General features: G+C 36.4%; 1 protein-coding gene across 1 annotated transcript in view; it reads left to right on the top strand.

The window, feature by feature from the left end:
- The window catches only part of LOC123661159 (serine/threonine-protein kinase minibrain), a 135,701-nt gene that overhangs the window by 108,791 nt on the left and 11,428 nt on the right, over positions 1–15,482 (top strand). Inside the window, exons 4-6 of the mRNA XM_045596149.1 lie at positions 9,884–10,072; positions 11,368–11,515; positions 12,414–12,587. Of these exons, the coding sequence (XP_045452105.1) occupies positions 9,884–10,072; positions 11,368–11,515; positions 12,414–12,587 (511 nt within the window). The remainder of the gene's footprint in view (positions 1–9,883; positions 10,073–11,367; positions 11,516–12,413; positions 12,588–15,482) is intronic.

Raw genomic sequence — 15,482 nt, 5'->3', positions numbered from 1 at the left:
CGAATACTATTAAATTATACTTCGAAGCTATATCGTTTGTAACAAGTAGTAACCGAAGAAACTTAACTGACACACAAACACCTTTAACAGCTGTTTCATTTCGTAAATATTCTTTAAAAAAAATCATAGTTTATTGAAACGGAACAATTACAAAGGTTGGTATTAATTCTGTATGTTTCGCGTTGATCAATTTGTTAACTGAAACAAATCGGATTAAGTTCTCGTAAGCGAATGTTGTGCTGTGTGGCTACGGCACTAAAGAATTTAGCCACCCCCTCTCTTCCCGTGGGTGTCGTAAGAGGCGACTAAGGGATAACAAGGTTCCACAACCATCTTGGAACTTAAGAAGCCGACCGATGGCGGGATAACCATTCAACTGCTGGCTTTGAAATACACAGGCCGAAAACGGGCAGCAGCGTCTTTGGTGCGACAAAGCCAGTACTGCGGTCACCAACCCGCTTGCCCAGCGTGGTGACTATGGGCAAAACACATGAGTTCGCGTTATTTTTGACGTAAACTTGTGGAGGCCTATGTCCAGCAGTGGACTGTATAGGCTGTAATGTAATGATGAAGCGAATGTTGAAAGGAGCACTATTATATTTTCAGTACTCAAAATGTTTTCCCATATTGTACTCGAGATTCAATCGGAATAACCGTTCAAGAGTTTATTTATGTCGCGATACCTTTATTCAAATAGTCTTGTACGTGTAATGTACTGTATACTTGTATGTTAATGTTTTTAATTTAATTAACATATTCACAATTCTTCCAACATATTCTAGATCTTCTAAGATATAAATCGAGTTATTAATGAGCTATAAACAGAACTTTGTCAAACAACGTTACTTTATATAGGTACAATATCTGTGTACACTGCGCTTTTTTTTGGCCGTACCGACTCTGAAACCTTTGTGGGATCATGCACAACACTTTACATTTGATCGTGACATGATCAAATGCATAGTTTACGATCCATAAATGACATACAGACAATCATTCATATATATATGGCTTCTTCTTACAATACGTACTGTGGTTATGTAATTATTAGCTTCTGCCTGCGACTTCATCCGCGTAGAATAGGAACAATTCTAAACTCTCAAAAGGAACAAAACCCGATTTCGAAACATTCTTCATTGATGCTCCGCTACACTATACTACTATGTAACACTGAGAGCATTTTTCAAATCGGACCAGTAGTTGCTGAGATTAGCGCGTTCAAACAAACAAACTTTTCACCTTCATAGTATGAGTATAGATTTAATTACTAAACAAGCAATTGTAACTGATGCGTTTTTTTCCCCTATTAACCTATTATTTGATGTTAAATCGGTTTTAGTATTTCTATACTTTCCCTAAGCAAAATGTCTAATTATGTTTTAGAAATAAGCGGATGTATCGAGAATAATACTGAGGCTGCGATTCCGATCGGTACAATGTTATTGTCGTTTTAACATTACATGAATCACCATGAATACATACAATGAGTATGTATTCTAACGCGTTGTAAACATTGTGCATTAATAATTTTTATATAACTATCAGGTATGCTTGAACAAACATTACTGATGTTATATCATTAATAGGTCCTAATTTGTAAATACTATACGCCTGGTTATTATGTAAATGCCCTTCAAAAGCGTCTGCCCTGACCTGCCTCAACTAGGGGAAAGCTTGGGGTAGGTTATGCCATTGCATCCGACCATTCGCCCACTGCAAGGGGTGGCTTTGCATAAGTATACCCCTGTTTATACTTACCGCCGTGAATGTGTCTGTCTGCCTTAATCACTGGATTTATGAATGCTGCGGTATAATTATAACTCCCGTGTGCATTTGCCATATACGTCTTGATATGTAATTAACTAATTACATGTCGATGCATTCACCCTCGATAAGTCGATAGTCGTGGACACTATAGTCGTGTAAAACTGTTACTTTTTATGTTGAGTAGCTAAAACGATCCTTGTCTAAAGTTTTCGTTTAAAGAACCGTCCTGAATGTGGGGTGTTCGATAAACTATAAAACGATAATTTTAGTTTGTTATAAATTTTGTATCACGTACCTAAAGCAGAACAAAGTTGAAAATAAACTAAAAATCGATATGGCTTCGACGGTCCAAAGTCGCGCTTCTGTTTGTATGACGCTTCGTTCTCTCGCAAATCAGAAATTGAATTTCGCCAACGGCTAATCTAAACCGTAGGTATCCGGAAGATGATTAAAAACCGTGCGTGCCCACTTGACGCACTGTGTTAGTTTTTTGTATGGGTGTGCGGTGCGGTGGCACTAATGAAACGGCGTGTGCGTCGCGGCCTACGTACGCGGGCCTTGCATTGGGTCGGGTCAGTGAACTCGCCCGCCCACTATCGGGGTAAATATGCCGAATGCACACAGATGCGCGCGCCGCACCCGCCTCGTCCCGCTCGCCCGACGCGCCGCCGTAGCTGCCGTCGTCGCTGCACTCTGCACGCATCCACCCCCGACCCCTCTTAAAACTCCTAATTGATTGCGCAAATTTTCTCGCAATAACTGTCTTTTTATGGTGTTAATGATGTAAACTTGCGCAGTTCAGCCGCTCTAATTGATGCTACGAGCTACGACGCGATTTCGTAGCCTCCGCGTCTGTCGCGATGATGCTGGCTCGCCATCGCGCGACGAGGCCGTGAAAAATTAATTAGCGTGCACTCCTATTAGCTTTTTTGGGATTCCTCCGAGGAGAATCGATGTTTCAGAACAAATTCCCAACTGATACGAAACTAATGCCCAAAGCGTTTAGTTTGCAGCGAAATAGATTCTCTATTTATGTCGTGTTAAAATACTAGGAAAAGTCTTCACAATATATAAGTAGTACCATGAATTTCTGTAGTAATTGAATATTGGCATTTCTAAGATATTTTATTCGAGTTTCTTTATGACCTCTGTACACAAAGTGAGTTTAAATTCAACTCAACTCCTCGATTCTTGCTTTACAACTAGGTATCGGATGGTACAAGCGTCGCGTCATATGCAGTCCGATGATGACACGGTGGTGACGTTACGCGGTTTAAATATGGCCGACGCTCTGCGGAGCAAGAACGTTAACTTTCATTCGTATTCCTACTTCTAAAAAATTGAATTGAAACGGGTAATAAAGATATTGAAAAAATATAACGTTAATAAAATAAACAAAGAATAAAATTACAATATCAATTATGAAATGTACAAAAAAGTACTTCGAAGAATAAATCATTTTGCTCTGTTTAACATTTGATATTTAATACATGAGGTGACCCTTCCAATAAATAAAACCTTAATAAATAAATAATTCACCTCAACATAGAGTAGTCTGAGGCCCTCTGTTGGATATCCTAATTGATACAATACAAATACGATTATGACGAACCAGCAACCGTCAATAAAATAAACTGTTAATGCGACCACTGCACCAGACCACCATTAGACAACACGCGATAGAAATAACAAATGAAAAATCTGTAAGGATAACAAAAGCCGAATGCTTGTTAAAAAAAAGGATTGAAAAAAATCTTCAAACTTAACAACTATAATAGTGTTCCATTGGTCAGCCAGTCGATTAGCTTGAACTTTTTTCCTTTAGACCCATGATATAGATTTAAAATCCGACTTGTTGAAAAGTCGTACCAAAATAAAAGGTATTATCACAGCGACTACAACCTATAAAATTTTATGTAAAGATATAAAGTATGAATTACGAATATTTGAGATATGAATGATTCGTTTCTAAATTTACTAAACGCCACAGAGCATATATTATCTAAAACCTGTAAATACTTAATAATATTGCGGCAGCTAGACGCTGTTGGGCCGTCTAGTGAGTTACTATGCAAGCAATTACGGGCTTGAGTGGCATAACATCTCAGGACAGCGAAATATTTGGTGTGACAAGCGGTTTTAGTGATGGGGGATTATTTGGTTTTTAGTCGAACAATATAATTATGATCAAATAATTTATAAAACTTATTTTTAAACAAATAATAAAATTAAGTCGGTTCTATTTAGTAATTACAAAATTAATAAACAAGATATGTATCGTGTGTGTCAAAAATTTATCACATGACTTCAAATGTGTCACCCAAACGGGGAATATATGTATTTAACACTAATTTTCCAATTTTTCGCAGTTTAGCATGTTCTGGAGCTTAAATATTCGTAAAAAATTATGTGGTGTCATGGGACACTAGGTAGGATCGAAGTTCCTTCGGATAGTATAGAAGCAACACAATTTGAAACAAAAATTTTGAATTTTATATATATTTTCTAGGTCTTGATTTTTTTTAATTTTGTTGATTGGTTTTTAATTAAGTACATAAAAGTATTTAGGAAATTTAGTGTTTTAGAAAATAACAAATATCGTAAAATAAAATAAATCAAACAAAATAATAATAATTATTCAAACTATTACTTAAGTGAAATAAAAAAAAAACATGTGTCTTTATTTATTTTTGTCGATAGTATAAAATTACATAAATAATTTTAAAAAAGTTTACTAGTAATATTTTAGTTTTACAAACGTCATATTATACAGTCGTGTGACTGATATTACGTTACTTCCGTTATATATTTTTCTTACGGTTTTAGTATCACATTTTTTTCAGTTCGGTTGCCCAGCCAAATGTCAAGCCTACCGTAAGGAACTTCGTTCCAAAAAGTTCTGTTTGTGCAAGTGACAGTAACAATTTCAGTTACGAGTTTAACTAATATAGAACCCAAACATCCTAATCAAATGAACAGGTCGCCTCTTGTCCGCTAAACGCTGCAGCCGGAAGCAAACCGACGAAAATAATTTGGGATGTGAAATAGTGCTCGTTTCATTGGCGGCCTCCCGTAATTGAATAACCGACAACGGAAGAACAATGTCTTAGTTCTGCTGGATGTGACAGTGCATGTGCTTTAATATTAATGTCGATACATCTGTTCTAATATTGAATTTAAATAATGTTGTTATTATTAATATTTGTCGTCTCTGGAACGATTAAACGTATTTTAACATATCAGTACCGTTTTTGGATTTTTAATAAAAGTTTTTTAAGAAAGTGTGTTTTCTTCTACCTTCTACCATACAATAAGTGATAACTGTATTAATGTATGTCCGGAACTCCTTAAAAACACAAGATAATATATGAAAAGATTTATAATTATTCTCGCTCTTTATAAAAATTACAAGGAATATCTCGATATTATACGAGAAAATTATGTTTTCTTTTTCGATGGTCAGTCACTATAATTATAAATTATTTACATACATTTTTTTTTCAATTTTTTCATTGTTATTAATATTTTAGTCTTTCTTGGATATTGTTTATCTTTAGACGGTTTTAAAACTCAAAAAGGGTAAAGTAACATGGTGCCAGATCTGGATTTTGCGGTTATAGTTTTTAATTTAATCTTTGATTGCTTTAGGCGTCTTCAGACTCTATCGTAGAGCGAGCGTCTTAATAAATAAATTTCGAATTATCGTGGCTCTATCTTACTTAGTGGCCGCCCAGTTGTCGAAATTCAACCATAATTAATTTAAATTATGAGTTTGAACATTATTAAGGTTCTGTTGTCAAATACTTCCATAATAATAACAGTATATATGCGTGTGTGTGTGTGTGTGTGTCAAACACATGGTAGTGTGTGTAATAGTTTATTTATTGACTTAATGTATTTTTAGGCATAAAAAATAGTATCATTCTGCACTCCTCTATATAAACTATATGTGTGTAAAATTACATGCTTCTCCGTCCACGCAATTTTCGTAAAAAGGCGTACAAAGTTTTTGCTTCACGTATTATAATATATAGATTTATCAAAGATTCGAAATTTCAAATTACCAAATGAGATTATTTTGGTAATTATTGTTGATTCATCAAGTTGAAACACCTGAACTCCGATTTAAGTTCGAACAGACATCAAAGTGATAACTGATAAAGGACGGATGTCCTAATAATGGGATTGACATTTCATTATCTGCACTTTGAAACAATTTTGCATTCTGAGTCATACCCACATATAATTCAAGTTAATAAACTTCGATTTTCCTGTGTCAAATATATAAAATATCTGAAATCTACTTTTGTCTAAAATCTCTCTCTCTCGTTCATTTGCTCGCAGTTGTTTCTGTTCGATTAGATCCTCGATCCAGTGGATCAAAATTCTTTCGGTGCGAGTCCTTCTCGACCTTATTCAGTCTAATTTAATTTAGTGGCGGGACTAAAACCTTAAGATAAATCTTATGTGATCTACGTAGTTTATTATTTAAGTTGTTAAAAAAATTTCTTTAATAAGAGAAGATATCGTAAAGTTTCTCACCGCAAAGGTAAACAGCTTCAGGGAGAGTACACGGTACTCTTTGGTACAGTTTTATTAGTCTCATAGTTTGTTTCTTTATAAGCCATATAGTATATATGACGGTGTATTTGTATATGGGCCTTACAACACTAATCTTTCTTCTTTGCCTGGCTCTTTCTTCTTCGCCTGGCTCTTTCTCATTTTATTTGGGATCGGCCCTCCATATCACGTGCCTCCAGACAGCTCGGTCCTGGGTCGTCTCTTTGTTGACTTGGGCTTCTTTGAGGGTCTTATTTACTACAAACATCCATGTAATTCGGGGTCTTACAACACTAATAATGTATTAAAATGGATTTCATCTTCATATTGACCTTAACACGTACCATCATTACACCAAATCGGCTTCTTTATGGTCCATGAAAGCTAATTCTCTGTATCACCTGCCGCTGTGAATGTGTGTGAGTGTCGCAGTAATTTAGAAATCCGGCTTAATCGCGATGGCTAAAAGATAAACACAGAACCAGATGATTTTTAGTTCATTTTGAATATCTCGTAGTAGCATATGAATCGGATGAATGTTTGTTAAAAATTGTCAAAACAAAATCAGAGTAGATTAAATATTGTATAAATTAGCAAAACGAACACGTCTAGCTGAAATAGGTCGTTGGGGAAATTGCTCTGCCCACGTGAAGGATACGAGCTTCTGAAGCGGTGATGCAACTAAATAACTACAGTTATTTGGCATGCGTACTCGCAGTGGATCATCCGATCGAAATGATTAATTGATAATAAATCACATTATGTAACATACAAATGGGAGTAATATACGAGAATGCCGTATATTTTAGCTTCCTAGTGCATTACACGCTGACTTCAAACGTCGAAAGGATTTCTAAAATAGGCTGATTAAAAACGTAATCCGCTGTAATATCCTATAAATAACCTATTTCTAGATACATGTCTTTTCAATAAATGGAAATAATTTCAAAATCTGCCACACTACTATAATGACAGAAAAATATAAGATTTTTTCATTGTTACTAGCTTCTAGCTTAAGATTAATTAAAGAGTAATTTAGCACTTGTTATCTCAGCGATTCTAGCCAGTATTTGAACCTACGTAACGTGTTATACTCGTATTCACTAGTCGATTTTGATTACTCTCACAATAACAAATATCATATATGAGTTTAACTCGAAAAGTAGAGTTTTAGGAAACAAAAATATCTATCCAGCGTGCTGTATAAGTTTTGATTTGCCACTGTAAAATAATACTTTTGCTCGTCTTAGTAATTTTTACAAGTTGTGTGTCCTTGTATCTAATAAGTAAAAATTTAATTCTCTGATAAAATTATACCACTAAAGCGACCATAAAAACTGTTCTCGTTAAGACTTTCGGGTAGTACTTATTAATGTTGTATCCCTCAAAGTTGCGAGGTATAGTGTTCGAGCTCAATAGCGAATGTTTATAATAAATTCACGAAGTTTACGTAGTCGCACGCTTACGTCGAGACGTAGTTAGCAGATTTGAATTGAACTCGGTCTCGGCGATAACTCAGCCGCCGCCGCCGCTCTGCAAGTTGCGCCCTTCGCGTTTCCATCTCCGGCGCCGTTTATTAGATAGTTAGGCGTCGACCGAATAGTGGATCACGTCCCGCTATCAGGTGCGCTACAAACAAAACGCTGAATAGAGGCCGGGTTAAACATGCACGACGGATGTACGGGTATAATTAAAGTTTAGGAGACGCTCACGTCGCCCGTTAACCTCGTTATCGGGCGCTAGAAGTGGGTGAGACGCGGCGGAGAGGGAGCCAGCCTCGGGGGAGGAGGGAAACGGGGAAAATCAATGACAGCCGCCGCGCGCCGTCTCTCCCCGGCCCGACGCGCTCATCTCGCCACGTGCCGCGGTCACTGGCCTGCTCGCCATCGTCACCGCTGCTATTGCCGCAACCTCTTATAGCAACCCGTGATTGATGAAGTCCATATGCAACCCTGACCGCTCGGTGACACATGTCTATCGACAACACTGACCTTAGATATCGAACCGATTCGGTCGTGCGACTCTTCGATCAGACATCGAATCTCGAGGAAAACGAAAAATATATCCACGCTAGCGGTAATAGTTTACCGCACATATTTTAGCATTAAGTACTTAGCGGGGTATGAGGATAATTTTGTAGCAATACTTCGTCATATAGCCCGAACTCTTGTAATATATGTATAGATAATATGTATGTAGGTCGTCGTCAGAAATTTGGGTTATCGTTTGACCGCGTCGATATTTGACACTTCCGCTACGCTGCGAATGGTATGCGGTCTCTAATATCATTATTGTCCACTATGTAACCTACGTAAATGTGGTGACTGCCACATATCATAGGTCGTGTGACGTTACTCCGATGTGTCTGTCACGTTGGAATCATAATTATAAGCGCATGTAGTTTAATCACCGACGCAGACATTCGAATAACCACGTATAAGCAGCGAGAACACAATGAGTCATAATCATTTCGGCTAGACGCGTCGGTGCCGCATAAAAAACCGGTAGCATTGAACCGCCTAGTCCCGAATCCATACGTTGAGCGCTGTATGAATGTTTTATATAAGCGTATCGAACATCGTCGATCAATGTCAACCGCATATTTGGGTCAACGTCCGGCCAAATTCCCGCGCTCCTCGCCTCTTTATTTCCTATAATGCATGCGGACACTTTTTATTTTTTGATCATGTATGCGCGCTGGCGGGGAAGGCTGAATACTAATATATTTTTAAGTTTGTTTGTAAACTCTACAGACTAACATTACAATACTGTCAATAATGACAGAAAAAAGAGGGATATTTGACGTATCTTTACATTTGACTTTATAACCAAAACAACGTATATAAAAGTAAGGATATTTATATTTTACTATCAAATTTGTTGTATAAAACTGGGAAACATTAAATCTACGACTGAAAAATCTACGGTAAACGGCATTTATTATTTGAAAAGGATTTTATGATTATCGAATTACAGAGGCCTCTGATACATTAAAGTTTCAGTATGTTTGTATTAATGTGCAAAATTTTGTTAATACAGGGATAAAATAATTTTTCCAACACGATTGTTTGGTAAAAGTCTTCGGTGTGCCAGTATGTTCTTGCAATGTAATATTCTTTAAGTATCGTAATTTTTTCACCTAAGACGTTTTTATTAGGGCCTAATCCGACGTATACATATATTATGCACGATGTCAAAACAGCGGTCTCGGCTTGTCATGGGATTAGCGTTGTATTGTTGCTATATGAAGTTACAATATTAAAATGCTTTGACGAACTTTTATAAGTTTGCTGTCTAGTAAATTTCATTATGCCTTGATGATAAGTATGTCATGAGAGTAAATTATATTTCATAAGATATAAAGTAATTTTAAGTCCATAACAAGTTACGTTACAAACAATTTAGTTATAGGTATCCTAAAAGAGTTAAAAGATATCGATCCATACATCCACCCGTAAGAAAAAAATTACTTTTTTCAACAGTAGGTATAGATTGCAGATTAAGATTATTTTGATCATACAACATTTTAAAATTGTTATTCTTTTTTTATCTACAGGTCTACTACGCAAAGAAGAAACGGAGAGCGCAACAGTACCTCGGTGACGACGGTTCACACAAGAAGGAAAGGAAGCTTTACAACGACGGCTACGATGACGATAATCACGATTACATCATCAAACAGGGCGAGAAGTTCCTCGACCGATACGAGATCTCGTCACCGATCGGCAAAGGCTCCTTTGGACAGGTCAGATGACATGACTTCGATTTAATTTTTAGCTCACAATCGATGCAATCTGTGTTGGTTAAATAGCGCCCTTAACTTAAGAGTAAGATCCCAAGGCCCCTAGACCTTTGTTATATTCTGATGGATTACTATTAGTGGAGTACTATTATTGTGTACGTTCACCGTACATATTAATATACTCAATTATATATTTTTGGGCATCTGAAAATAAGAAAGTTCTAGGGGCCCTAGGATCTTGGACTAGAATAGACCTTTGTTATATTCTGATAGATTACTATTATTGTGTACGTTCACTGTACATACTAATACTACTCAATTATATATTTTTGGGCATCTGAAAATAAGAAAGTTCTAGGGGCCCTAGGATCTTGGACTAGAATAGACCTTTGTTATATTCTGATAGATTACTATTATTGTGTACGTTCACTGTACATACTAATACTACTCAATTATATATTTTTGAGCATCTGAAAATAAGAAAGGTCTAGGGGCCCTGGGATCTTGGACTAGAATAGGTGTCTAGGTCTTTTTAATGGCATAGGTACAGGCAGTCACAACTTGTTAAGATTTAAAAAAGTTTCAAAATATTCCAGGTTCGACACGCAACTGGAGTTTATTCCTTAAGAACGATTACCGTGATACTGAAAAAAAAACGAGTGTGCTTTAGACCACACGATCAGCCGTGTAAACTAAACCCGCCTGCCCAGCGTGGTGACTATGGGCAACACACATGAGTTCACGCCATTTTTGGTGCGAACTCGTGGAGGCCTATGTCCAGCATTGGACTGCGATAGGCTGAAGTGATGTGATGATGGCAAGGAAAGGTCTTTTTTACATCAACTTTTTTATAACGACCGACATTAATTTAATGTATTTTGTAACATTTTATTGATTCAAATAAATACAACCAATTTTGTTACTAATTTTTTTTATATATATCAATAGGTCGGCAAACAAGCGTACGGCTCACCTGATGGTAAGAGATTACCGTAGCTTATAGACACCTGCAACACCAGAAGCATCGCAAGCGCGTTGCCGACCCAATCCCCAATCCCCCCAGGAGCTCTGGTCACCTTACTCACCAACAGAAACATAATACTACTTGAAAACATTATTATTTAGCTGTGATCTTCTGTAAGGTCGAGGTACTACCCCAGTCGGGCTGCTCCAGATTTTGAGCACGAAATTCCTGCTGTGCCCTACCTCAGTTATGCTGACAGTGACTTTTGACAAGTGACAATTTGACAGTGACTTTTCTGAAGAGATTAAATAAAACAATATTGTTTAATTTTCAGGTTGTGAAAGCGTACGATCATGAGGAACAGTGTCAAGTAGCTATAAAAATAATTAAGAATAAGAAACCTTTCCTAAACCAGGCACAAATAGAAGTCAAGTTACTAGAAATGATGAACAGGGCAGATGCCGAAAATAAGTATTATATAGGTAAGTTTGTATACTGTTTTTTGATCCTTTGTATTAATAAATTCTATCTAATGTTTTGCTAGAAGTTTTATAAATACTTTGAAACTAGGTACCTATGAATTAAAAGTGTGAACCTTTTGTAGCAGGAGAATTTCCATGAAATTCTATAATTGAAAGGTTAAAAGCTCTAGTTTGGTTTGTGAAGTCTAAATTTATAAGTATTTTAAATGTCAGTAAAATTTATAAATAATGCAGTTTCTACGTAATTATAAGCTTATATATATTATAAGCTTTATAATAGAACGAAAGATAGAGATAGATACTAACAAAAACTTACCGGTGCAGGCAAACGAAAAATTAGTCAAGTAAATACGCATTATCAAAGATTACTCCAAAAGTTGTAATCAAATCTCGATGAAATTTAAATGTGATCACATGATAAACATCGGCTTTCGATTAAATTAAAAATTATCAAAATCGGTACACCCAGTAAAAAGTTATGCGGATTTTCGAGTTTCCTTCGTTTTCTCTGGGATCCCATCATCAGCTCCTGGTTTTCTTATCATGGTACCACACCAGGAATATCTCCTTTCCAACAAAAAGAATTATCAAAATCGGTTCATAAACAACGAAGTTCTCCCCGAACATATATATATTATATACGGTCGATTTGAGTAACCTCCTCGTTTTTTGAAGTCGGTTAAAAAGTGCTCTAAAATGTAGAATAGTGTATTCAGTAGCATTGAGAGGGAAATATTGCTTTTTTATTATTAGATCTAAACTTAGATAAACATTCACATCGTCTAGACTAATTTGCTAATGAACGATTTGAAGGTAAAATTAAGATATGCCCCAATACGCTAACAAGAGAACGAAGTTATATTAGAAGCTGACAAAGGTATGTTCGTTGCGTTTCCAGTAAAACTGAAGCGTCACTTCATGTGGCGGAACCACCTGTGCCTAGTGTTCGAACTCCTCTCGTACAACCTGTACGATCTTCTGCGGAACACGAACTTCCGCGGTGTATCGTTGAACCTGACGCGCAAGTTCGCGCAACAGCTGTGCACCGCGTTACTGTTCCTTAGTCAACCCGGTGAGTAGATCGATTGAATTTTATGTGACAGATTACTTTTATTTAATTTTAATCTTATACTTTATTATACACCACAAATACATTACAAACAAAGCTTAAAGATAGTTACATAATTAATGGATGGTTGGATGGCCTAAACAGCCGGCAGTCGCGGGTTAGTTTCCCGCTCCGAGTGGATATTTGTGTTTATACTAATATTTATTTCCGGTCTGGTTGTCTGTCGTTGTTGTTGGTTTCCTCACCGTGCGTTGTAGAGCGCGCTAAGCTGTTGATCCCGGTTGTTATCATTTACATCTGATAGCGATTGTTACTCCTAGTTGGAAATATATAAGCCAAACCCCAACGAGGCAGCGTAGTGGATTAAGCTTTGATCCTTCTTCTATAAGGGGAAAGAAGCGTATGCCTAGCAGTGGACTATTAAGGGCTGATGGACATACGGATGGACTCGACGACCTTTCAGTAGGATTTTCTCCTATGTCGGGTTTTAAACACACACAATACAGAAGTACAAACGCCCAGACCACGACAAAGATCTATGTGTCAGAAATATCCTGCTCAAAATAGGAGCAGCCAGACTGGAGATTAACTTCGACCTTACAAAACATCACAGTTTAATAATACTGCTTTCAAGCATTGTTGTGTTTCTGTGGTGAGTATGGTGACTAGAACTCCTAGAGGATTGGGAGTAGGATCAGAAACGCGCTTACGATACTTTTGCAGGCGTCTATAGGCTATGGTAATCGCTTACTATCAGGTGAGCCTTGTTTACCGACCTGGTTTTATATTAAAAAAAAAATGAGCATGGCAGTGTACGTCTAGGAATAGATGGACTTTAATTTACACAGGTTATTTGACAAACACCAAATATGTTTGAATATTAAATTTGTTACGAATTGTTTTATTTCGGTTGGCGTATATTTTCCTAACCACAGGGAATGTCTGCTATCAGGATAACAACCGGAACCCATAGCTTCAGTAATCTACCAGGCACGGTACGGGACCAACAAGGACAAACACCCAGGCTCGAAACATTTTTGTACTAATACAAATACGAGTATATGTCTGGAACGGGAATCGAACATGCGACCGCCGGTGTTTAGGGGACTGTAGTTCCACTACACCAGAACGATTTTCAAATAATGAATAATAGAATGTTCTAAATATCTGCAAGATAAATGTAAACATTCTGATATTGCACAATCTTAAAAATTTTTGTGCAACTCTGACAAACTGTGTATATTGCGATTATGAATGAAAATAAACTCGACCTTATTAAACTGTAAATGTTGTAATTATATTCGTTTGATCTTCTTGAATATTTTGTAACATTCGAAAAACATTACTTTTTTTATCACACCATGCCTACACAGCTGTAAGTAGTACATATAATCAATATAAAAAATTTAAATGTAACAAATTTTATAAAAGTAGATTCACCACAAACACACACTTCAGTCTATTGCAGTCCACTGCTGGACATAGGCCTCCACAAGTTAGCGCCGAAGATGGCGTGAACTCATGTGTTTTGCCCATAGTCACCACGCTGGGCAGGCGGGTTGGTGACCGCAGGGCTGGCTTTGCCGCACCGAAGACGCTGCTGCCCGTCTTTGGCCTGTGTATTTCAAAGCCAGCAGTTGGATGGTTATCCCGCCATCGGTCGGCTTTATAAGTTCAAAGGTGGTAGTGGAACTGTGTTATCCCTTAGTATCGCCTCTTACGACATCCAAGGGAAGAGAGGGGTGGCTATATTCTCTAATACCGTAGCTAAACAGCACCGTAGCCATTCACCACAAAAATGCCACTTAATTACTTTAACCAGTTTCCACTTTATCAATTTAGGCTAAAATTAAATTAAAAACTATTTTCTAATTTATTGGTTCACACCAATTTAAATTTTTATATATAATAATAACTGATGTATTGTTGTCATATACATCTGATAGTGACCGCTACTCATAGTAGGAAATATATCAGCCAGTACAAAAAAAATATCACATAGGTACATTAAATGACGATAATGTATACTAGCTGATCCCGCAAACATTGTAATGCCCCTATAACTTAGGGGTATGAAAAATAGATGTTTGCCGATTCTCAGACCTACCCGATATGCACACAAAATTTCATAAAAATCGGTCAAGCCGTTTCTGACGGGTATTTTAATTCACATTGTGACACGAGAATTTTATATATAAGATATTCTCCCTTTTCCATATATCTAATATTCGTATTATAAAAATGTAACTTAGTAGGTTAATGCGCTAATTTCTAAAAGTACTAAACCGATTTTGAAAACTCCTCGACCAATTAAAGGATATCATTATTCCTTAGTGTTATGGGCTGCATTTTATTAGTGTCGTATAAGTTTGATCGAAAAGGAATGAAAAAAATATTAACGTCAAGCGAAGTGGGTACGGATGAGCTAGTATGAAAGAAAATCATAACGGATTTAAAAAATTAAATTTAAATTAGGTAGTAAAAAATGTATTCAACAGTTGAAGATATTGCGTCAATTTATTTACTTTACAATGCCATTAAAGCGATTACTACTCGTATCTCCCCAAATATCTACTTAACACTTTATTTTTAAATCCGATTAGCGTTAAACTAAACAAGACCGATTAAGTTTTCAACATTAAAATAATCGTTATTTTTGTACCTTTCCCTTCTGGCTGTTTTAAATAATTTTACTCGACTATGACGCATTTACCATAATTAATTTATCATATACGAAACAGACGTGTGTACCGTAATAATAATTTGATTATATCATAGTTAAATGAATTAAAGCCATAATTTTAAACATAATTTGAAAATGAGTTCTTGTGATTGTGTCTTTTTATTTTATTTTAATTTATATATTTTAATGTTAAAATTTTATAAATATAATGATTA

The sequence above is a fragment of the Melitaea cinxia genome, chromosome 16 (genome assembly GCF_905220565.1).
Source record: "Melitaea cinxia chromosome 16, ilMelCinx1.1, whole genome shotgun sequence".
Lineage (NCBI taxonomy): Eukaryota > Metazoa > Arthropoda > Insecta > Lepidoptera > Nymphalidae > Melitaea > Melitaea cinxia.
This window is presented reverse-complemented; position numbering and strand designations above follow the sequence as displayed.